The following is a 25,724-nucleotide window of genomic DNA, read 5'->3' on the forward strand; positions in this document are numbered from 1 at the left end:
ACAGAGGTCATCCAGACCCCATATTAGACAAGTCTTAGAGGAAAATAAAGGAAGGTTTCTGCATCTGTGGTCTCTCTTGAGTTTCAGATTTCATTTATAACTCTTAGAGCCTGCAGAGAATCTCACCTTTATGACTTAGCTTGCCAAATTATTGTTTTTTTTCTAAGAGTTTAGATTGCTGATATTTCCATTTTGTTAATCAAATTATTCATGCTGATGCTGCCACCTGTTTTGTTACCATATATTAGGTGTTTATTAAATGATTACTACTACTTTTGAGAAGTTGGAATTCAGATAGTGGATTATGGTAGTATGACAATTTTGCAGTAATTATACTTTGTTGAATAGTGTCCTTCAACATGTTATTTGTTCTTGTAATTGTTGTTTTATCGTGTGCTGTTTTGTGAACACTAAATGTGTCTTAACTTCTTTTCTGATAACAAGTTGTAAATTTGTCTGGCTGTCTTTTAATATCTCACAATTGACTGGCAGGAAAAAGAAATATAAAATTGTACCAGTGAAAAATATAATTTAAAAAGAGTATACCTAACAAGAACTTCTTTTTGCAATGGGAGATGACTTTCCATCATCATGGGCAACTCAGTGCCAGAGCAGACTGTGGAACTACTGAAAATCTAAATTTCTGAAATGGTTTTACTTCAGCCTCAGATGACCCCATTCAGTAATATGATAAGACGGAATTAATTATTTTAAGTACAGTACCCATAATAAGGATTACTGTCTAGTTTACTTTGCATATCCTTTAAATATGTCAACATTGGCCATGGCAGCACTCTTTTTCTTGATGGAAACACGTAAGTGCCATATATTTTTAATTTGAAACAGAAGAGGCCTACACAATAAACTATCAAGAGCTGATAATATCTGTATAGTTATTCCCTATTTTAAAAAAAGTTCGAATGAATTAAGAAGCATTTTTGCAAAGGAACACTCAAGAAAAAAGACACGTAAGTTAAAAGCGTGGTCTGTGACTGTCTTGAACATCTACTTCAGCTGAATTGAGTGAACACAAGCCCTTTCTCTGCCTTATAGGTATGTGTGTGTGCATGTGCAACACACACACATGTGTGGAGTTGCCTGTTGATAGTTAGGGGTCATTTAACAGAATGAAAGCAATTGAAATGAGTTTCCTCCGAACCAGAATCTGATACGTTCCTGGGATGGTTCTTTCTGATATGTCAGGTTGAATCAATAGCAAAATAAACCTGCGTTTGGTCATTGCTGCTCTGGTGTCACTGTATAATCTGTCGATAATTTACAGCGATCTTGAAACTCTCATTCCAAATGAGGTTGGTTATTACTGTTCTCAAGGTCTTTGTCACACAGGGCTATGGAGAAATCATCATAAGGTAAATTGTACTAACCTAGTGAATAAGCAGAATTAGCTTAATCAACGCCCTCTTCCCCCCAAGCTTTTAATTTTCTAGTTTTAAAAGCATTTTGTACAAAAATTGCTCAGTCATATTTCACAGCTCTACTGCTATGTTTTCTTAGCACAGAAACTAAAATGTAGTATCTTTCTAAAGACAAAAAGAGCTGAAAACAAATGTCTTCCTAGTCCCACAGTGTCCTCCCTCCAGTAAAGCTTCTGGCCAGCAGATTTCCACGCCTGTCTGAACAACACCAACCCCTGCTCAGCTCCTCTGGTTACCTACAAAAATCTCCTTTCCTGGGAAGTGGTCTGTGCTCAGGTGCCTCCTGGACAGTGCTTCGGCAGGCTCTGCCCTACCCGTGTTTCTACCTCCCTGTCTCACCCTTTGTCCTATAACACTCTCCCTCTGCCTTAAAAAAAATTCTGAGCAATGTGTGGCAGCCACAAAAAGAGGCATTTTTTCCACAGCCAAGCACAGCATTTTTAACAGCGCATAGAGTGTAATAAACAGTAACAAATGAATGCTTATTTTACTGGTGTTAAAGATATGATTGATAAAAGCCATCAATCAAAGTTACCAATGAAGTCTTTGAGATAGTAGTTTGTATTCTTTGCTTTTACAAAGTTACAAAATTACAAAATTTTATATGGAACCATCTCGTATATACTTTATCCCAGCAATTATGGTTATATTTATAGTTGAATGACTGTTATTATTTCATATAGCAGCACAAATTTAATTATATGTGTGGTACATAGCTTATGTCCATGACCACTCTGTTCGTAAAAGTCTTTATCTGTTTTCTTTCCCAATATAGTTAACACTAGTTCTGGCTAAACAGGCCATCAGAGTTGTACCTAAGTTTGCCTGCAAACACCAACTTTTCACTTATATATTCTGGTGTTATCCTTCAAGACCTTCAGGAAAGCAGACAGGGAACTCTTTGTTTCCATCACAGTTAAATGTTTAATGTCCTTTTCTATGTTCTTGGCCTCTACTAGCTTCTTCTGCGAGACAAAATGGTATTCCCTCATGTCCATTACTGTTTTCTTGGCCAAGTCTACGTGCTGCTAATACTGCTTTGTTAAATCATGGGTCCTTGTTCACTGCATTTGTAGACCCCCAGGGCCAGATATTGATTCTTGCTCTGGCAGTATGAATAGCTTGTAAAATTGTCCTAAACAGGTACCTGAGGATTGCCTTGGCCTTACACCACTCACTCTTGTGCTTACCCTCCCTGCTGGATGGCATAGCTTGGGATCATGTTACGGCGTAAGTGACATTGGCAAGAATATGGTTATCATCTCCAGGGTACTAGTTGCAAGGGGATTGTTGTTAGGCAGCCAAGACTTAAAGCAGCCCTGATGTTTGTTATTGTAGGACTTAACTAAGCCAGAGATAGCAGGGTTAAAGATGGCACTAAGGCCACTTCAGCGGTTACACCCTGACAGATACACTGTATGGAGCACCTTTTAAATATGAAGAAATAGGGTTTTATGTAACTTTATAAGGATACAAAGTTGTATATATATATAAAATATAAGGAATATAAATTCTGACAGGAGGAATGGGTACATTTCTGTATAATAACTAAAGAAGTTTCTACAAAGAAATGAAGTGTTAGCTTCAGTGGTTCCCTTCTCATTCTGAATCCTGTGTACATTGAAGCAAAAATAAAACCTTTGCATTAAAAGCAAGTGAATGTCCAAAAATGCCATGTTTAAGCACTGCTAATTTTAAGACCTAAGGGCTAGATAGGTTAAGGGATTTAGACACGTAGAAAATAGAAACTTTAACACCTGACTTTAGGAGAATGTTGAGCTTCAAGTGTGGAATCCAGACCCTGAGTTAGGTACCTTGCAACCATATGAAATACACAGAGGTTCCTGAGAAAGCTGTCCTTAACAATGTGTGCATCTGCAACTAGCTACTGCACAGGACAAAGTTCTACCAAGAAATTTGCTCATCACTAGGGATTACACCCATTTTCCTGAAAGCCTTTTTTCAAAGGTTATGAACTTCTGAATAGAATCACAGAATCACAGAACATTTGATGTTGGAAGTGACCTCAGGAGGCCAACTACCACGCTCAAGCAGAGTGACCTAGAACTAATTGCCCAGGACTATGTCCAGATGGCTTTTGTATATCTCCAGAGATGGAGACTCCCTCTGAGCAACCTGTTCTATTGCTTGGTCAGCCGCACAGTAAAAGAGCATTTTCTTACATCCAGATGGAGCCTCCACTGTTTCAACTTGTGCCTATTGCCTCTTGAATAGTTTGGATAGATGGCATTGCTCTTTCGTACAGGGGTTTGCAGCTTAAAATACAAGTGCTTCCATTTCTTATCTTTTCAACTGGAAGGAATCCATTTTTAAACTCCATATAAAACTGTCTTATCTTAAATTTGAGATTCAGTGGCGGTGTTTTGTCCTCTACTGAAGGACTGCTACTCTGCAGGAAGTAATTAAAGATTCATAAGTCTGAATGAGAACTGAGGAAGAGCGTGGCTCTAGACCTACTGTTAGAAAACTCACTTAGACTGAAAAGATATGTCTCAATATCAACTTTCTGGACAACATAATCTAAATACACAAACAGGTATGGGAAGGATATTTACAAATTCATTCCCATGTTCAAGAAGGAGTTAAACCTGAGTCTTCTACTGTTTCAGTAAATGTTCTCAGAGTGCCTGCTGGGGTTCATTGCTATTTCCTGCATGGCACTGGCTTTTCTTGGAGTCAACAAAAAGCCAGAGGATTTTACTAGAGTACTATCAGGCTGAAGACAGCATACACTGCTTCTCAGGCAGGCTTTTCTGCAGGCCTGTTGGGCCAGACTGACTGCTTTGCTTTTACTTTACTTAGAACCTAGGCAGAGCAAGCTCCTCACTGCAAAACAAAGGGAAAAGTGATTCACACCTTGCCACAGTAGCCACATATTGCTCTAGGGCGAAATTGGCTACGTCTAGTTTTACCTCCCTGTATCATAGAAACACCAGTGGAACTCTGCTGTGGGTGGTCAGCCCAAAGCCCTGGAGTAACCACCTGTGTTGTGCTATTGTCTTGTATATTTGTCTGGGAAAGGTTCAGGCAGAGGTATAATCGATGCCCAAGCATCTTGTAGTCCAACCCACTAAGCCAGCACACTACAGAACAGAATCAACTGTACCACCAAAGACAAGAAGGCCACAGTAGAATGTAGACCTCTGTTCTTCAGAAATAAAGAATCCAACTACCTATTTGGACTCATGAAAGAAGGGAATACTTAGCTTACTGTGGAAAAAGAATAATTTTTTTTCTTAGTTTTCATTAAAGATACAACTAAGTGGATCTGTCTGCAATGGATCTTCTTTGTAAACAGAGTTTGGGCAGACTTCTTTTTGTTCATTGTTCAAATATGCAGGTTTTAGAATATCTCTATACAGGCTTCACCCTTTATTCTCAAATTTAACTAAAGGTAATCATATAACGGCACAGACATGAATCCTTTTCCTAATGTTCACGTCTGTCAGTCAGTTTAATGTTCTGTCTACACATAAAGGTGTCTGTATCCTAGTATAAATAAGGCTCTGTACAAAAATGCTTTGAATTTATGTGTGTTGGCTTCATTTTCAACATATTGCTCTGTGTTAGTCTTTCTGTCTTTAAAGCAGATTTTTGCCTTTCTGTCTACTGTTCTGACCTCACTGTCTGGTATTTAAATATTGCCCAAATACATGAATTCACGTTCCGTTGTGCTAATGTACACTGATGGGAACATCCTGCATGTTCATGGAGAACTGTAACAGTTAACTTAAGCCCTGATACCAGAAATTAGCTAGCTATAACAAAACAGGGCTTCCAAACAGTCTTGTCAAAGTAAGGGAACAGAAAAAAGAAGCCTGTACCATAATTGTCATGTTGTCAAAAAAAGCAGTGTTGATTTTTTTCTGTCTCTATATTGCCCCATGAAATCCTCTCAGAGATGATCATCTTAATTATATTGATCTTTTGGGAATGTTGGTAAAGTTAGATGATAATGAGCTGTGAGCTGAGCAGGGGCAGCTGTTAAGACTTGCATGGACTTTTTCCAAATTCTTACAAATACCAAGAGAACAAAATACGGGTAGCATGATGCTCTCTCTAATAATACCCTCTTCTCTGAGTCTTTTTTCAGTTCTTTATCTGTACATTTCTCAGCATGTACTTTGTTTTTTCATAAACTCTACAAAAGAATTCTTCACAGAATTCTTCTCTAAGTCATTTTTTGTGTGAAAAGGAAATGTTAAAAAAAGCTCAAATAGATAAGGTATAGGGTTTTAGTTAAGAGTGTAAAGGTGGTTTGGTTCTGAAGATTAGTGAAGTCCACAAGGCCCTTTTTTTTTAAGATGTGGTTGATTTATAAGCAATTTATATTCCATCTCCAGGAATGCTTGCCTAAATAAGAACATATATATTAGTGCTGTCTTTAAGTTTTTTGTTTTGGTTACTGGTTGGTTTTGTTGTTGTTTTTTTTCAAATGTCAAATTTAATGCAAAATAAGGCATGATGTCAAATCCCCCAGATTCTTTAAATGGTGGCCAGAAAAACCACTCTTACAGATGTACTCCGTTTAGCATTATAGTTTAAGTTTGCTGAAGTCCGATAGAACTTTGTCCATACTCCACAAAACTTTGCAACTGGCTACTTGGATTACATTTAGCAGCAAATTATATGAGATAGCCTGGTAGTATTTGTTTATAAATTAATGCCAGTGAAACAACATAGGTAGACAATTGCACAGGTACACACAAACACACATTCATGGGGTTGTAAATAAACAGATTTCACAGGCACCGATGTAACTCCATTAACTGCCATATTGTTCCTCCTTATTTACACCCATGTGAGTGGAAGTTTAGTGATTATCATGTTTGTTTCAGATGAGTAAAGGCTGAAACATTGACATTTAACTAGCTTAAGTATACCAAACTGGACCACTTTAATACTGATTATTAAAATATAGAAATATTCCATCCTTTTTCTTTCTGTCCCCTCCTCTCTGAAAAAACAGTGCTTAGTTGGTCTTGCAGCCATATATATACACATGGTATTTGTGTGAGGCTGCTTGAAAATGCAAGTTTGACTGGTATACCCATGCACAGATTATCATTTCTTATTTTTATGTACATGTTAATCGTCATTAATTTGATATCAGATATATAGCTGGATAGAACAGACTAACTGACTTGAGTAGTTGAAATAAAGAGTAAATTTGATGAAGTAATGGTGTTACTCCTGAGTCTGACTGTTTTAAGAGAAATTTGATATGATACACATCCTTATGAGACACAGCTTCTTGAATATATATTCTGACCTTCTGAGCAGAGATACCTTGCCAGTGCTTCTACATTTACCCTTTACCTTACCCACACTGGAAGGTGGGAAATTTCATTTTTCTTATACCTTCAGTGACTTTAAAGGCAAAAAATTCTTTGATCATCACTGATCCTAGTGCTGCACTTTATGAAATCCATATACAATTCCAGAAAGTGTGTTAGAAATTGACTTTAGGGAATCTATTAAACTTGTGAGCGTGGCAGGTTCCCAAGTTTAATTTATGGTTTGCAGAAATATGGGATATTCATTGTCATCCTTTTTCTACTGTTAGGAATTACATGTGTGTGTATGTCTGAATTTATCATTTAGTCCATACAGAAAGTAGGGTCAACACTGACTAATCATGTAAAACATGTATCTCAAATGACTTTTATTTTGAAGCATCTCAAGCTGGAGTGATATAAGATTACATAAACTTAGATCAAGAATGGATCAGTGGTCTTTGCTTCCTTTTAAATGTGAATTCTAGACAGCAGAATTGATAATAATGGCTTTCTCATCCCGCCTTTTTCCTCCTCTTTAGATCATGTTCAGTGTGTATGTATGTATGGGCATGTGTGTATTTATATAAATTTATATGCCACTGTTCTCAAATATATTATTTCTGGCAGTACTATGAAAGGGTGATTGGACAGAAAAAGTGCTCAAGAGCCTCTAATAGATTTCAATGCAGTCTGCCTGCTGCTCTGTTTTGCACTGAGTCAAGTATTTTTTTAAGCTGATAATTGAAAACCTATCTTGTTCTTACAGAATGGCTTTGCTGTTGTAAGGCCCCCAGGCCATCATGCTGAAGAATCAACAGCCATGTAAGTACCAGGGAATATTGCCCATCTTGGAGCACTAAGGTTACTGGCAATCACCTGCGTTGTGCATGTCTCTGAAGAACTGTAATTGTTAGCAGATGACTGAAAAGGCTTTCTAGGTACTCCCAGAAGCAGATTTATGGCCTCAGAGATCATATAGCATTTTTTAAAATGTTCTGAACATTATTTATAGCTGTTTTCCTGACTGATTTGCTTTCTTATTTCTGTTCTTCTCTATTCCACAGGGGGTTCTGCTTTTTTAATTCGATTGCAATTACTGCCAAATACTTGAGAGACAAGCTAAATATAGGCAAGATATTGATTGTAGATCTGGTATGTATTCTTGGCAAGCATTGCGCTTTCAGTGCATCTAGATAAAAGATAATGAATTTGTATTTATATGTCAGACTTTCCTGCTTTTAATACCTACAAGTAATAAAGGTGTGCATTTCCTCTGATTTTGGGAACTCATTAAAGCCAGGATGGCAGTACTGAAGCCATAAACATCTATGTTTCACTTTAATGGTGTTAACTGCAATTTAATGAGAAGAAGGCACAGATCAGGGCAACTTTTATGGTCCTTAAATGAATTGATACTTCCACCATTAAAATAACCCTACAGAACCCGAGTTTACTTTTCCCTACAGAATACAAACTTTAAATAGTCAGATGTGCCCTAAAGAATGTTGTTGCTTTGGTAACCAAATTGGCCACTTCCCCCGGCTAGCAATGATTCGACTTGTTGTGTAACTTTGATATTATTAAACAAATCAACAGGTCATTCCCTCTAAGAAGTTTTCAAGTTACGTATGCCAGCTTTTGATGGTTCCCTGAAGGAAAGCTATGTGATTAAAAATCCACTTCATTGGATTAGTCTTGTATTTTAATAGAAGGCATTCTTACACAATGCTTAATATGTTTAACAAATGGATTATTTAAATGCAGATGACATTTGGCATGTTGTCTATATTATTTTCATGAATAATGAATTGGAGCTCTGCCTTGCACTTAAAGGATCAGCCCAATGCACAGCCCAAGGAAAGTTGAATGCTGATTTATGAGCACCATTTTTGTTTTCCTACAGTTCATGAGGAGGTGTAATAGGGTGTCTGACAAAGCATAGACAGGAAATGAACCCTGGCATCAAAACCTAACCTGTTACATCTGCACTTAATTAATTTTTGCAGGTGATAAAAGATTTAAAGACAAAATATGTTAAAGGGTTTTTGAAGTGCAGGGCTTAATAGTCTAAATCTTGTTCATATCTGCACTCATAATTAAATCTTATTGTGAAGTCATGGCCTTACCATCTAGCACTTTTGTTCAGTTAAACACGCGTACTGGCTGTTGAAGAGAAGCAGAGAAAGGGGGAGTGTGGGAGAAGGAATGACAAGTGAAAAATGAGTGGTAGAATGAGTATATGGGTAGGTTGGATATTCTTAGAATGTTTTTCAAATATTTCTCAGTGTTCTACTACCACTTAGGAACATAATTATAAACTGAAAGAAACCAGTGTTTTTTAAAAATTCACTTCCACTGTATGTTGCATCTGTTTGCTGACTTGAATCTTACAGTTCATTGAGTTTTACTGTTGTAAATGCTGGCCAAAAGTGAACTCTATGTTTATTCTTGTTTTTTTTTTTTTTTAATTAGAAAAACCTATTCAAAGTTTGCATTTTGTGAATCTTTTTGAGTCTTTTTGACTGTAAGTGTTACATTCACCTTGTTGGGAAAAGAAATCACTTCCATTTGACTTATTCAGCCAATAAGCACTTAGAAATTCAGCTTCAATTTTGAAAAAAGAGGTTAAATGTGCAAATGATTACCTGTGCAAATGATGACCTGTGAGGCTGCCTATCCTAACCGAGGAAAGTAGGCAGAGAATGCTCAACCTCTCTCTGACTCTATCCCATTGGCCAGAATAACTCGGCTGGTGAAAAGGGAGAAATATATGGCTGACACAGATTACTTCATTCCTAGAGCAGTTGCAGTCCAGTCCCCAGTCCGCTCCACGGCCAGTGCAATGGTCTACAAAAAGTCATATGGAAAAATTCTTATTTATGCAAACTACGGATAAAACACAATCCAAACTGAATGATTGAACAAGTTAATAGTGCTATCTTTATATCCACCAACTGAGAGTTTTGGGCATCTGAAGGAAAGCATGGAATTACAGATGTTAGACTTGAAATTAACCTTTAAGGCTATATTTTGAAAGTGACTAGCACAGCAGGACCCCATGCTGGTTGGCAGCTATATATGTTACTACAATGTAAATGTTAAAAAATAATATTCAATCCCACACATTAAACTGTACTCTAGTTACAAATTAAGTGTAGTCTTCATAGCTGCTACGTGTGTTCACATATAAATGCTTAACTTTTTAATTTTTAATCTTTCCTTCATTTTTTTTCTACACTAAAATAAAAGAACTCTCTGTCAGCTTTTCTTTCCTCATTCCATCATTTGAATAAATCTCCAGTTTGAACTGACATATACCCTGAATACATTTGATCTACTAAGGGCAGAATATGAACACATTTCCCACATGGTAACATCCGCAGTCTTAAACAACACATTCCTTTGTCTAACCAGAGAAGTTGCTGTTCTTCAAAACAGAGTCACCCTTGGTGGAATTAAAGTTTAGACAAGAAAACTAGCTTTGAGATTTGAATAATAGTAATAATAAAAAAATACAAAAAAAAGAGCTCTGTATGCCCATTTAATATTTTTTCTTCTCATTTGAAAACCGTTGCAGCAAGAATATACCTAAAGCCCCAAATATGCATGGAAAAGAAAGACTCATAAAAATCACAAATTGAAGTCCTGTTATGGTTTTAGTCATAGTCTCTGCCATAGATATGGCCAACATAATTTCTCAGGTTGGTGGTGTTGCAATCCTTGTTCCAACATCATCCATACTTGCACGTATGTTAGCACGATCTGGGTCTGTTTTGGCGTAAACCAATTCCGTCACAGTTGAAGACTGGGTGCGATTCTGGCGTTAGTCTGCATGCCAGATTTTACTTCATTTGCCAGTCAGAGCCCTCTAACCCTATGATGGCTGCCTTCAAATCTCCGACATCCTCACACCAGTGTGTACTCCCTTGCACCTCTGACCACAGTTGGGCTGTAACTTCATCCTCAAGTTGTTTCAAGTACTTTCAACTGAGAAAAGAAAAGTAACATTATAATATTATGCCACAGAAGTCACAGAGGAGGTCCAAGTCAAACACAACGCAGTACAAGTAAGACTCAATCAGTGTAGGGAGTCCTGAACAATATGGATGAAAGTCATTGGCTATATCTGCTGGCAAGGAGCACAAGCAATGGACAGTGCTTGCTGTACCATTAGCAATGTACACCTAACTTGACCCTTCCTGGAGTCTAGGCATCCTGAGGAAAATATAACCATTGCTTCTCTGATACTAAACTTGGTTCAGACCTCATAGTGTTTATAAAATAAATACAGTCTGGGTGACAGCGTTGCCACTCAGAGTGCTTTGTCTGTCCTCCTTCTGAATTCCATCTTTAAAATAGAAATTTCAAAAAGATGGATTGAAGGAGAGGAACCAAGAATATCTGTATTTTTTCAGCTTCTTACAAATGCCAGTGGAGAAACTTACAAAAAAGACTCAATTTTCTTTTACTGAAAGGCAAGTGGATTTTCCATTTTCACTTGTGAAATTCCTTGTGTCTAACTACATTGTACAGCAGCAGAACTGTGAAAACAAAACTAAAGCAGAGAAAAAGTCCACATCATCAGCCTTTGTTATATAGATATACTGTCAGCATTTCTTTTTCAATATTTTATTTAATGACAGAATTTCTTTTCGCTGGCGTTATATAATGTTTGAAATATGGAGACCGGCCAAGGTCACTCCTTGATTGTGGAAGGCACCATCCTATCTGCCAGATGATTTAATAGCTAATGAGATCATATTCCTATGTCTTCAACTGTTGCCGTCATGATTTTGCAAAAATGAAGTATGAAGTCCTTTCTGCATCTGGCATCTCTTTTGATGTGGATCTAACTGCTGAGGGACTGCTAACTGAACTGAATGTTTCAAGAAAGCCAATTTACTCAGCTGGTCACAGAGCCTTTGACCTCAATAGTGGAACTTGGCAAATCAATGAATACACTTATGTTTAGTGTTCTGTCAAGAATTGTGAAAAAGCTCTGTAAACCATAGATCCTTCTGCAAAATACTAGTTTGTAGTTTAAACATTAGTCTTTCTTCAGAGGCCAATGAGGCTAGTTAATTAAGCCTGAGGGGTTATGAACTGTTGGCAGTTAATAAGTCATAAAATTCCTCCATAAAACAGGATGCTAGATTCCATCACTGAGGCAAGGAGTACAAAGAGCCGGTGTATAAATATCTAATTGTACAAAAGGACTGGGATTTCTCAATGACTGCTCATCTGGAGTCTCCAGGGCACGCTCGCTATGGTTTCCTGATTTTTAGAAGCCAGTTTAAAAAATGAGTGCATTAAAGAGTAATTTGCCTGAAAGTTCAGGAAGTATGGGGTGGTGAAGGGAGGGGGAAAGGGAAAGACAAAAGGAGGGCAAGGGAGAGGAAGAGAAACAGAGAGGGAGGGGGTAAAAGAAAGCAGAACTGAGCTCTCTACACTGAGTTGGACATTATTACTTTTGTCATCTGTTTTCTTTCTCCTTTAGGATGTTCACCATGGCAACGGTACACAGCAGGCTTTTTATGCTGACCCCAGCATCCTGTATGTTTCCCTCCATCGCTATGATGAAGGCAACTTCTTCCCCGGCAGTGGAGCCCCAAATGAGGTTAGGTTTATTTCTTTAGAGCCCCATTTTTATTTGTATCTTTCAGGTAATTGCATTGCATGATTACCCCTAATTTTCTTGTCCTTCTCTGGTTCTTTAAATTACACCAGATTACCAAATTGTCCACTGGGAGCAGGGGAACAGTGGAGAACAAGTGCATAACCCAGAGCAGTCCTTGTCAAACAAGGCTGGGTTGATCTGACATGTTGTTTGATGTTTGTTTCTAAAGCACACTTGAGAATTTCTTTCTTTCTTTCTTTCTTTCTTTCTTTCTTTCTTTCTTTCTTTCTTTCTTTCTTTCTTTCTTTCTTTCTTTCTTTCTTTCTTTCTTTCTTTCTTTCTTTCTTTCTTTCTTTCTTTCTTTCTTTCTTTCTTTCTTTCTTTCTTTCTTTCTTTCTTTCTTTCTTTCTTTCTTTCTTTCTTTCTTTCTTTCTTTCTTTCTTTCTTTCCTTCCTTCCTTCTTTCCTTCCTTCCTTCCTTCTTTCTTTCTTTCTTTCTTTCTTTCTTTCTTTCTTTCTTTCTTTCTTTCTTTCTTTCTTTCTTTCTTTCTTTCTTTCTTTCTTTCTTTCTTTCTTTCTTTCTTTCTTTCTTTCTTTCTTTCTTTCTTTCTTTCCTTCCTTCCTTCCTTCCTTCCTTCCTTCCTTCCTTCCTTCCTTCCTTCCTTCCTTCTTTCCTTCCTTCCTTCCTTCCTTCCTTCCTTCCTTCCTTCCTTCCTTCCTTCCTTCCTTCTTTCTTTCTTTCTTTCTTTCTTTCTTTCTTTCTTTCTTTCTTTCTTTCTTTCTTTCTTTCTTTCTTTCTTTCTTTCTTTCTTTCTTCTCCTCCTCTTTACCCCTTTTGGAATTTTATTCCTGTTTTTCAGGTTGGAAGTGGCCCTGGTGAAGGATACAACATAAATATTGCTTGGACAGGTGGCTTGGATCCTCCTATGGGTGATGTTGAGTATCTCACAGCATTCAGGTTGGTACCTTTTTCTTTTTAAGTTATGAAAACTGGTTGTAGAACATAAGCGCATAAATAAGAGCTTATGTAATCTTGTATGACAGGAGAATGACCCATGGTGAAACTAACTTAATCCTGGTATCCCAGTGTATGAAAGCTTAGCAAATAATAAAAATGGATAACTTAATTGTTGTGATCATTCACTCAGAATTGACCGATCATTTTATCATTACTCTATCATGCCAGAGTGCTTGGTCACTTCTCTACCTACAAATTTAAATGTAAGAATTTATACCAGGCAGAAGAAAATTACTCTTCACAGTCATGTTGATTGCAGTTACATCCAAGTAGAGCAGATAGAAAGCAATATGAAGTATGGTCCAAATCCAGCATTCCTCGTTCACTTTAAAGTCTCATCATGATGCTCACAGATTTGACCAACTGGCTTTTTCTATGAATTGCACTGAAGAGTTATTTACTTAAAAGCAAATAATTGTGAAATGTCTTGGTAAGAATGATAGGAAGTGTTACATGATGTTGCATTTCCCTTTGCTTTCAATAGCTCATTCTAAATGAAATTTTATTCTTTCATAGGTGATGCATCATAATCTTTAATCTTATTTTCATGGGACCAGAGGAGATAAACCCCATTTAGAACACATTATTTTAGACTTTCAGTAGTCCTCTCTTACATACACCTTCTCCTTTCATTGTAAAGCAGCCCAGTGGAATAGTTTAGTGGGCACTCACCTCTCAAGACTGGGCAAATGCTACGTGTTTGGAAAGAGGTTTAATTTAGCAGAAAGTGATAGGCAAGAAAGGCAATGAAACAACTAATGTGTATCTCTAAGCACTTTCAAGACTTAGTTTGAAGTAGTCCATTTACCTTACGTAGCTTTTGACTATATTCTATTGAAAATAATTCACAAAAAGTATAAAATTCATTCTTGGTTGGTTGTTGGGGTTTTTCTTCTGAAGCATTCACGCAGTCCATGAAATAATATGCAGAAGATCTGACAAACAACAAACCTGAATTCAAAGCCTGAGCCCTAGACACAGAAATAGCTTTACACATTCACAATATCAGACTGTTATTTGGAAAATGTTTTAATTCTATATACAACATTTGCCTGTATTTAAAAGAGTCTAAAAAATAGTCAGTGGGAGGCTCCAAATTTTCTACACCTCAGTGTTGCCTCAAGCTCTTTCCAAGGTCTGTTTTTTCCTTTGATGAGATTTTACGGAAGTTAGGGGACTGGATGGTTCAAATCACTGGTATTAGTGTCTGATATTAATATATCTGGTATGATCACCCCAAAAGTCTTGGTTTGGACCCAAACTGTCCCAATAATGATATAGGTAATGTGGCCATCCAACGCTGCAGAGAATGGTGGTCCCAGTTTATTGAACAGATAACTCATATAACTGAGACTGCAACCATAATGGGTACCCCTGCTATCCTGACAACAAATGCCTGGGCTTAATAATACCTTTTCAAATATGTACTTCACAGTTCTAGTTTAAGCACGCTAGTAAACAGTTTGCAGCAGCTAATACTGCTGCTGTACCTATTACTCTGCTTCAGAGTTAGAGGGAATTTCAATCTCTGAGCCTGAGCAAAGCAGCACTATTCAGGAAAATAAAATTCATGTAAGCTACTACACCTTGACTAATCATTTGCAGACATACCACAAAATAAATTCTTAATTATACATATTTTTAAATGCAGATAAATTCAAAGTAAATTTTGGGATCTCCCTTAAAAGAATTGCTGGTGATGTGAAATGTAATGCTGCTATTTTAAATGCAATTCATTTATGTGCAATGTGCAATAAATGTGAAGGTTATACATTGGGTTTTTTAAGAAGTATAATGCTGTTGACTGATTACAATAGATACTGCTGTTTTCCTTTTCTCCAAAAGAGTAGGAACAGCAGCAAATGTTTCCCTATACCTGAAGCCCCTTTTGCCTAGGCATAGTCTCTATGCCCTCTGTAGGGCTTATTGATACGGATTTGGTGTGACTGGTATGACAGTTTTAAGTGGGGATCAATGAAGCAAACGGCAGGGAACTTCAATAGGTGAATACAAAAATCTGTAAATTACAAATGATAGACCAGATAGCTGTTTTCTATGGATTGTATCTGAATAGCAGGTAAATTTACAACTCCTAGTAAAGAGAGACTTAATCTGTGGACCAGAATCTATCCCTGCTATTACCCAAAATGTCACACATGATGTCACCTGTGTTGTCATTTTGGCCAGAACAAAATTGTGAGACAGTAGTCAGGAAAGAAAGTCCTTTAGCTATAGATAGAAAGGAAAGTACAGTCTTGGAGAAAATCAGTAGAATTGCTAAAAAAACCCCAGGAAGTCAGCTGTTGTTCTGGAGTTTTGACCTGCAACAGGTCAATTTTTAAGAAAATAAACTTAGTATTGTGCATAGGAAGATGGGCTTGATTTTTTTTTTTTCAAATAAATTGATTTTAGAGACAGAGTTACAGAGAAGATCCTAACTAAGGGGTGGGGAAAATGTTGGACATCCTCAATTTTTAGAGTAAAATAAGGGACAAAATGGAGAGATTTTCTCTTTGTACCTACTCCCCAGTAGACGGAGAGGTTATGCAGTATTCAGTCCCTAGAGAAGGCAGGAGAGGGTGTTGGTGAGTAACCAAGGTGTGAATAAGTTTGCAGATGGGTGGAGCCTGTTTGGAGAGAAGCCAAGGCTTCCAGCCTTCTGGCTGCCTCAAGAGCCTAATCCTCTGAGTTCATAGGAACTGAGAAATTTGCATTAAAATCATCTGAAGCTCCCTAGGGGGTACACATAACCTTCACTTTCTCACCAGCAGGGCCTTAGTTTCTTCCTTAGAATTGCACCAAGCACGTATTTGAAGTGTCAGCAGCCATGACACTAGGTAGCTCATTACTACTTGATTGACTGTCAAATTTCACAGCAGAGATCCTTCTGAATGATAATGTCCGCAGAAATAGAGACCAAGGCTTTCTGGTTTTGAATTTTTGACTCCGCTTTGCTGTTTGGGTTTTATTTCTAGTCTGTAGGTGCCTTAGTGTCATACCACAGCAATGTGCTGTTAGAGCTTTTTCCTATCTATGGCTACCATGTTTGTATTTTCCCCACAATGAGGTCAGGCTTTTTTTCTGCCTCTAGAGTTTTGCCCATAATCAAGTATTGTATATGATGATGTATTTGATATCAGGTATATTGTTCTTAGGCCAAAATCTTTTTGTAGAACAGTGTAAACGTTTACACACACACATGCATATACGTGCAGGTAGATGAATATTAGTTATTTTCTACTGCATAATCACTACATAAGTGATTTATTACATTTTAAATAAATCTTTTTGGGACTGAATAAGATTTCACCTCACTCTTCCTCCAAACTGGCTGAGAAAATATTTCTATTTCTTCAAGAAAAAGCAACTTTCATGTGTAAAAATGCAGAAAATTTGAAGATATGTTAGAGGCATAACACAGAATAATCACTTCAAAAGCATGCTGAGTGAGTGGCTCCAGTGGGACTCTAGTGGGAAACAGGAAAAATTATGGTGCTGGTTTGTGTCTGCCATTTTGATTTCAGTGCTACATGAAGAGCCTTTGTTGTATTTTGAAACTAACTCTTTCTAGTGAAAAATCAAATTTAAATGGCTGTAGCCAGTTTGAAGATGAAGACTGCTCTTTCGTCTATAAAAGAGTATGTTTTCCTTTACATTTCTTTCCCATTCCTACTGAGAAAATATGTTTGCTCACATTATTACAAGAAGGTAGTAGAAAATATAGGAAAGAAGTTTCTGTAGAATGGAAAAAAAGTGCAGTAATCAAATCATTATAGCTTTTAATTTTGCCAGAAAAAGTTTTGTTTGATATTTAGAATAGTTAAGCAACTGGTTTCGCTACAAAAATCCTTGAAACAATGTCCTCCTCCTACAGGGCAGTCATCTCTTCTTTTCCCCTATGATAACAAAAAAGCACAGCTCTTTTCCAGTATTTTCAAGGCCTGATGTATCTTTCCCTCTAGAGAGTTGTGTTTCATCATTTACTTCCACCTATTCAGGTTGAATTTGCTTTAATCTCTTTGAAAGCAATAGAAGATGGTGGGTATTTTCTAACAGAATGATTCTACACTTGAGTTTATGAGGATGTAATCCACTGTATTCTGCCAACAGTTATAGAAAAAATAAGAGCAATGGTCAACTACTAACGTTCAAATAATTATTTTCATAAGCTCCACATTATACCAGATGTGCTCAGTAAAGGAAGCGGCAGATAGAGGCTCAGGTCTGTGTTGTACATGCACACGTGTATGTGTATGTACTTGGAGTTCATAGAGGACAGGAGAGATGTGTTTCCATAGAGCAGAATGTAGAAGAGGCAGGAGGCAGTGGAAATAAATGTGAGTCTTCAGAAGAGGGAGAGAGAAGCAAGAGACAGAAGGAAACTGGGGTGTGCCTTCCAACCGCTTTGCACTGCTTTTATTCAACAAAGGAGCTGTAAATTTAGCTTAACCAGCCAGTGTGCTCTGGCTGCTTTTCTCTACTCCAGAGTAGCATAAAACAGCCACAGCATATCAATGAACCTGGCCATAAAAGCTTACATAAAATGAAACGTGTGTGTGCGTTTCTTGGAATGATTAGAAATAGCTCATGATAATATTATCTTTGAGTTCAATTTTTAGCAGTCATATGTATGATTTTAATTTAAGAAGGTGAGCAAATTCAAAAGACATAGGTGACATTAAGACAGAATTAAAGGAAGAACTATATCCATGATTTAATTCAAAATACAGCACAAAATTTATAATTGCCCTAAAATAATAATTTTAAACAAAGAGAAATCAAATATAAAATCATACTTGAAACCACCTATCTTAAAGTGTAAAAATGAAAGAAAATGAAGGCGTGCAGAAAATCTTCACTCTGTCTTGCAGCTCCCAGTGCTTCCTTTGGGAGAAAATAAATGTTTAAAACTCTGTATTCTAATCTCGCATAAAAAGTATTAAGAAATATTCATTGTAGACTTGTAGCCTTACAGGGAATAGTTAAGGTTATTTGAGAGATTGCATTGATGTATACCAACCCCTTTTTTTTGTCTTAGTTTTGTATTTCCTGATCTAAGGACATTTAATTTTGACATTTCATATGAAAAACTTTGTAAATTTATTTTTGTTGTTTTTCAAATATATTCTCCTTGTTAACTGTTTCAGCATAGGTACTGACTATAATTATTTTTTTTTTGTTTTTTAGGTTACAATTTCATACATAAATCCTAAAAAGAACACTCAGACAAAATATTGCTATGTTTTCCTTATGCTTTTTCATATAAGTATACATAGATAATATATATTCGTATATATTAATTTAATTTTCCTGTAAGTTTTACTTTTATAACTTCTTGTTCATTAAGGAATTGAAGATAACAACTTTAATAAGTTTTGTGTATCCTGTTGGTATTGAGTTTCATGGTCTTAAGTATGTGTGTCTGAAAACAAAAATTCTTTGTTTTAGCTCAAATCACTAGTCTTCCACTTCCGTTAAAAGCCAATTTGTTCATGTACTACATGTCTAGATGAAGTGCACGTTCTTGCCTATCTGTATTTATTATTTTAAATACATTTACATTATATGTGTCATGTCCTTTCCTATTTTTGTTCTCTCTAAATACAATATTTCTGTTCTTTTCAATTTCTCTTCTTTTAGAAATGTATCCAGTTGGCAAATCATTTTAATTGCTTATCTCTGAACCTCTGCTGTTTTCTAGAAATGAGCTAAATACACCACATGAGGGCGAACCATCGATTCATATTATTTTGAATATTATTATCACTTTCTTTGACATCACTGTTCTGCAATACTGCATAACTCTGACTGAGTAGAAAAATTGGTTTCTAATAAACTTAGCAAAAGAATTTAGAAGACAAAAATCGATATTTTTCCTAGCTGTACCTAACTACAGTGAGTTATGGAACAATGGTATATTGTCATAATATTTAATGAATTCCAGTAAGAATAGCTTTTGAGGAAAAGTTATTTTGAAAAATAATTCTAAATACCCATAACTTAATGCTATTATTTTTTGTGGCTATAACGTCCAGACGCTGCTGCTGAGGCTGTATTATGCTAGACTGGGTCTACAAAATATGGTAAGACTCAGTTCCTGATTCAAATGTGAGGAGATAAAAAGACAACAATGTGGGAGAGGAAATAAAAAAGCCAAGTTAGCTGCTCAGCCTCATGAGACGATAAAAGAACTAGAAGTACACAGAACTAACATCTTCAGAGCTTGACTCTATTGTCTTATTAGTGGACGCCATTGGCAATAGCCGCAGACTAGCAAAACGCCGTGTTTATCTTTACAAACAAAAATAAATTATTTATTTCTCAATATTTTGCTTTACAATAACCGGTAAAGGTTATGCCAGCTATTGTTATCTCTCTTGTCTATTTGCTGACAGCAATGTGTTGTTCAGCATTTCACTGCATAAAGGGGAAGGCAGAATCTCTGACTGCTATGTATGAGAGGCAGATAATGATTTACCCAAATATAGATGGACATTACCGAGAGTGCTAATTATCCCCAATCCTTCTGCATTGTCATGGGCATAGTACTAATTTGATGAAGAAAAATATAGCTGAACAGAACAGTCATGGAAGCTCTAGGAAATCTATACAGTGGTTTCTATGTGGACGTATATAGTTTGCTTTCAGTCACCCACAGAATTCTGCAGAGTCATAAGTTACAGTTTCAATCAGTTTTTCATTTCTGATTTTGTGCACTTCTTCCAAATGTCTTTAAAAGATGAGCGTTTGAACCAGGGATATCTTTCTTTTCCCTTCTGCCATAGAAAATGTCTTAGGAGAATTCAAAGAAAGGTATAAAAGGGCTATAAAAAGGTGACTTAAGGGTGCCTGAGCAATTCCTTTTGAAGAAGTTTGAAGAATGTAGATGTTTGCTGGGAATAATATTTTTAAAATCTGCTTAGTCTATAAGTTTCATATGTAAATATTCATTAGTCCTGAGGATTTGTGAATGTTTTTTTTGAGTGTGGTGGTGATGCTTTTGTAATAATGGTAAATTTTTATGATTTTTTCTTTTTTCTTGACAAATGTTCTGAGCATTCAGATGTTTAGTATCATGGGGATAGGGACAGACTCCTTAGGAAATGGAGAAGCAGAGTTAAAAGCATTTGAAGCACTGGTATAAAAAGCTTTTCAACATTTTGTTATACTTCAAAGTTCACCATAAAACGAAAACTGGCAACACTGTTTATAACCTGCGACCTCTTGTTCTTCCTACTTGTTTATTTTTATTTGGAAAATCTAACTTCTTCTCACCAAACTACCCTAAATTTTCACCTTTACTGTACCAGGATTTTTAAAACTGTGTATGACACTCTTTCATTCACTGGAACTACAGAAATTAAACCTTTCATTACAGAAATTAATTAGTGTCGGCTTACTTTTCTACAGATGCACAGTTTCTTTTATTGACATGGCAGAGTAGGGGGTGGAGGAGAAAGGACAATAAAATATGGCATGTGTCAGGTTTATGTGGTTCAGGTTAAAAACTATTTGATTAAAATCCCAAGCCATACATGGTCTGTAGTTTCAAAGTATTGAAAAGTACCTGAGCTCTTTTCCAATATAACTGTTTTCCAATTTTTGTCAAGTCAGAAAGATGAAAGAATAGAGGTGTATGGATAAAGAATTGCTGTATTTTCAAATACTTTGATGGAAAGGTGAGAAATATCACCAGTAACATCCTGGAAGAAATTAAACAGCAGCAAGGGTACAGAAGATATTTTTATCCTAAAAGTCAAAGTATCTGCGGCATTTAGATGGAGATAAATTTCAGGTCTGAATTAAAAGTCCTACAGCAACACTGAGCAATTGTGTAGATGTCCAGCCCCAATTTAAATTTTGTTGCTTTATAATAACTTTTGAGAACTACACTGTAGCCTGTAAAAAATATCCACATGTTCTCTGCTGGAACAACTCCAGACTGTAACAGAACCACTAGATTGCACCCTGGTGCTTTATGTATTGTTTAATTGTTTTCCTTTGGTGGATATTTTTATTAAAAGCCCATTATCCAGAATCAGACAGAAGTGTTGTTTCAAGAACAGCAGAAACAGAGGCCTTTCAGCTACACAGTTCTTATTCATGCTTTCTTTAGCCAGCTTAGCTAATGAGACCTTCACTATTCTTCTTTTAATACTTAAAGAAGAAAATGAAATGGAAGTTTTTATTTTGCTCCTTTCAAACTTAGGCAGGACTGCAAAGAAGTATTGTGAGGTTCTGCGTGTGCTTACGCACCTGTGTGTCGGTGTAAGTTTGTGTGGGTACCTCCAGGGCATGCCTAGATGTTCTCATGCTTTCGCACCAATAACTCCTTGGAGATATTTTTTAATCCTAATGATTTTGTGTACTTGTGCTACACTTTGACCATAAAGTAATTCAATGAAAGGAACAAGTCTTTTTCATAGAAAATACATTCTAGCAAATAAAGCTGCAGTAATTTTGCAGAAAAATAGAAAAATCTGGGAAGAGTCAGATTTTGAAATCCTGAATTATGCTGAATAGCACCGCCCTCAGTGCTGCAAGCTCTTATGAGGTTTCTTGTTACTGGATGTTGTTGGATCCCCAACTCTGTGTATTTTATTACTTTTTAAAGTCAGCTTTTAGTCTTGTGGAGAGATGTTTGAAACTATGAAAACATAAATGTCTCAAAAATAAATATCTAATGAAAAAGTTCAGGGAGGTCTATGACTCATGATTATGTGGTATTAGCAGTACTGCTTGGGCCACCAGTAATCCCATTAAATCAATGCAACTTCTTGAAGAACAAGTTGTTATCCAGTGTGAGGGAATCCAACAGACTTCAAACTCATAAACATCAATTGTTTCTTACAGACAGTATAAGAAAAATGCTCAGTTGAAGAGTGACTTACCACGTTTGGTATATTTGTATGTTTTTTGATGAAAAGTGGGGTCTTTGTCCTGTGATCACATATACTAGGGTCAGGATTTAGAAGTAAATTTATCATTTGTGTCATTAGCTAATGCAGATCTTAGTTCTGAATAGCAGCATAATTCATGGCTAAGATGTGGTGTTGTTACTTGTACGAAATAGTAGCTTCTTGCAAAAGTCATTGTAAAAAGAGTTTGTGAAAGCAAGTAAATGTGGCAGGATCTGATCTTAGATGCTGTGACTACATTTAACCTAATTAAGCAATCAAATCTTTAAGATTATATACAAGTACTTTCATGAGTTATGCCTTGAAACAAAAAGAAGCTTTTGAAGTACTTCATTAGTTGATTCTTGTTTACCTACCACAAGAATTCTAGTCATATTTATATCAGGTGTTAAGAAGAAGTTACAAAAATTATTAATTTATAAAAAATTCTTTAAAAATGAAACGAAACAAATTACAACACGGAATAAAGAAGGTTGAAAATAGCTATGTCCGGGATGCATTTCTCCTATGTCATGCATAGGAGTGTACATGAATATCAGATGATATAAGGTGGAGGGCTGAAGAGAATATGCAGCTCATTTGGTTCTTTTCTCCCTGGCAGTAAATTGACTGGTCTCTGCTGCTTTCTCCCTCCTGTGCAGGGTGTGCATTACTAAGTAGAGATGACTAAAGACAGCAGTTCCAGTAAGTAGCAACTGTCCGTGGTTTTGACATGTGATTTTCTTCTACACTGGAACAAAACCAAAACTATTTGAAAGTTTCCAAGAAAACAACTAAGTGTGTGTTTCAAACCCTTTCATGACAATGTTCATCTCTAGCCTCATGATGAGGACATCACTCTAGGAAGCAATTAAACCTTAAGTGAAAAATCCCATCCACGAATGATTGAAAACAATTTCTTGTCCCCTATTCTTACAAATCAGGGACTCAAACCTGACCTCATCACATCCGAATTTGCCACCTTTGTTGTTAGACTACTTGGAATGGGTTTTTTCCCCTCACTCTTAGAAATTTTCCCTCTCAAAAATACCAGTGATGCACATCTAGAAAAAGATTATGTTTTGGTAAAACAGCTTAAAGAAACTGTGATTTCCAACTGATCAAGAAGGCAGTGATTTCATTTTCACTCCCTATCTTCAGATGGGCTGCTGCTTAGATGTATTAGCTGCCCCTGAAAGGGAAAACATGCAGTTCTTGAGTTAATTTTGACTTGCTTTGTGCCAAGTTCAGTCAGTGGCCCCTATGTAAAAATCACTGAACAAACCTAGAAATTTTTATGTTGTTTTTGTGGTCTTGCAAAGCAAATTTAACAACTTCAAAGTATTCGAAATACTTTTCCAATAGTACCAAACAATAGAAATAATTTTCCAATATTGAAAATACTCCGCCCTCTGCCTTTCACATTTCTCTCTTGGAGTCATAATTTGGCCCCTCACCAAATTCTTCACAGCAGCCCTAACTCCCCTTTTTCTCCCACAGCACTGTCCTAAGCCTCTGATCACAAAGTTGCTCCTCATCTGCTCTTCTTCTTGAACTCTTTTGGTTGGCACCAGGGCCTCATTCCTTTTCATTTTCTGATGTACCTGGGACACAAGGGGCACTCTTCCCTTATTCATCTATTTAACCTCTCATTCCTCTCACAAGAGGCTTTTGTCCCTTGTGATACAATCAAGTTTCATTGAAAACAAAATGTGCTGTTGAGCTCACTCTCTATCATCCTCTCTCCTTTCTCCCTCTCTATTCCCAAGACCATTAAGTGTACAGATTGCTGTGTGTCCTCTGGTTCAGTTCTAGACCTTCTCCAAAATAGCTTCTCAGCCTTTCCTCTGAAACCGTTCTTAGCACAAACCCTGCCTAGCCCAAAGCTCAGAGTCTATATTTCACCCTTGTTGTCCTTAGCCTGTGTGTCATCCACTTCTATTAACTCTGATGATCTTTGTCTTGAAAATTCATCCTTCCTTGGCTTCTGTGCTTGTAGTCACTGGCCTGCACCCAACATTTCAAGTAGCTCCTTTAACTTGTCTTTTGGAAGAATCAGCATTTTCCTTCTTAAGCTTTCTTCAGTGATTCCATGGCATCCTGCTTCTGGTCTTGATCCCTTCTCCTACTTCTTTGTGTTTGTCTAGAGGGCAGTTCATCCACAATACAAATTCAGTTATTGTTTGTCAGCCAATTACTTCTCTCTTCTGTCTCCTCTGTGCATCATGAAAATTTATTAGTAACTTTATGGTACACTAATTAAGGAAATCTGCCTTTAGTTCAAGCTCAACCTTACCAAACTTTTACCCGCAAGCCATTCCTACTGCCACTCTCTATAGGCAAAACCATCTTTCTGTCTGTCACTCAGACAAGTTCTTGTGTTACCTTTGACCTTCTCTGTTGGAAGTCTAAATTTTGTGAATTATTTCTGTAGCATGTCTGTGAAATACAGAATAGATTACCTTTCCAACCAGCTAAAGTGATTTCTAAACTTTTGACTTTTTTTTTAATAATTGCAATGTCATTCTCAGAATGCTCCTAAGAATTTCATTTTTCCAGAGCATGATACCAGATATGGGGTTTTTTTCTGGTGCTAATGTTCATACTTGTAGGATATTCTCATAAACAGTTACAAAACTACTTCATCAGCCTCCTTGAAATCTTTTATTATATTTCTATTTTGCTATATTGCCTCCCACAAAACTGGACAGCAGTTAAATTCCCATACTGCTAAGATTGCTTCTGAGATTGCTTCTAATGGCTTCTGCCAGTAGTTCCCCAAGTCACCATAGAGTATGCAGACAGGAACCATCTTTTTATTCCTCCTTGCAGTGTCTTACGCAGTGGGGGTTTGGTTCATGACAGTACATCCAATGCATTGTACTAATATAGATTTGTTATTATTAAGGATAATAGTAAGATGTAAGGAGTTAAAAGCTTAACTTGGGACATGTTGTAAGTTGTTCTGCTCTCCATCATGTTGCATGAGACGTACATGCTCCCACTGCTGGTGAAGTGGCTGCATATGAGACATGGGGTCACACGAGCTGGTGCACTGGCTGGGACCAAGGCTAGAACCAGGCTAGAATCAGGTCCTCTGATCTGATGCAAAAGGGAGTGTCTTCCCAGGGCTTGAAACAGGGAGATGAGTTCTCTAGCCCAGATGAAAGACATGGAGTTCTTTGTCTTTTATACAAATTTGAAAGACCAGAATTGACTGGGGACATGGTGACACAGATCTGTATTCTGGAACTGTTCTTTGTCAACTGAGAAATATGGGCATGCTACTGGTAGGATTGACTGCTTCCCCAAACAGGCTTTGGAAGTGTGATCCACCCTCTCTCCACCCATCTCAGGAGCACGGATATCACTCAGTATCACTTCCGCAGTGTCTGTGATCTCATTAAGCCCATGAACGTACGTATCTTGTTGACATCTGAGGAAACACGATGATTAT

At 36.8% G+C, this 25,724-nt stretch overlaps 1 protein-coding gene across 8 annotated transcripts in view; it reads left to right on the forward strand.

Annotated features, from left to right (window-relative positions):
- Positions 1-25,724, forward strand: part of HDAC9 (histone deacetylase 9) — a 487,500-nt gene that overhangs the window by 375,810 nt on the left and 85,966 nt on the right. For all 8 annotated transcript variants that reach the window (XM_074574812.1, XM_074574814.1, XM_074574815.1 and 5 more), the window contains 4 exons: positions 7,503-7,558; positions 7,801-7,888; positions 12,234-12,353; positions 13,213-13,310. In XM_074574812.1, coding sequence (XP_074430913.1) covers positions 7,503-7,558; positions 7,801-7,888; positions 12,234-12,353; positions 13,213-13,310 — 362 coding nt within the window. The remainder of the gene's footprint in view (positions 1-7,502; positions 7,559-7,800; positions 7,889-12,233; positions 12,354-13,212; positions 13,311-25,724) is intronic.

This window comes from Larus michahellis, chromosome 2 (genome assembly GCF_964199755.1).
Source record: "Larus michahellis chromosome 2, bLarMic1.1, whole genome shotgun sequence".
In the NCBI taxonomy this organism is placed as follows: Eukaryota; Metazoa; Chordata; class Aves; order Charadriiformes; family Laridae; genus Larus; species Larus michahellis.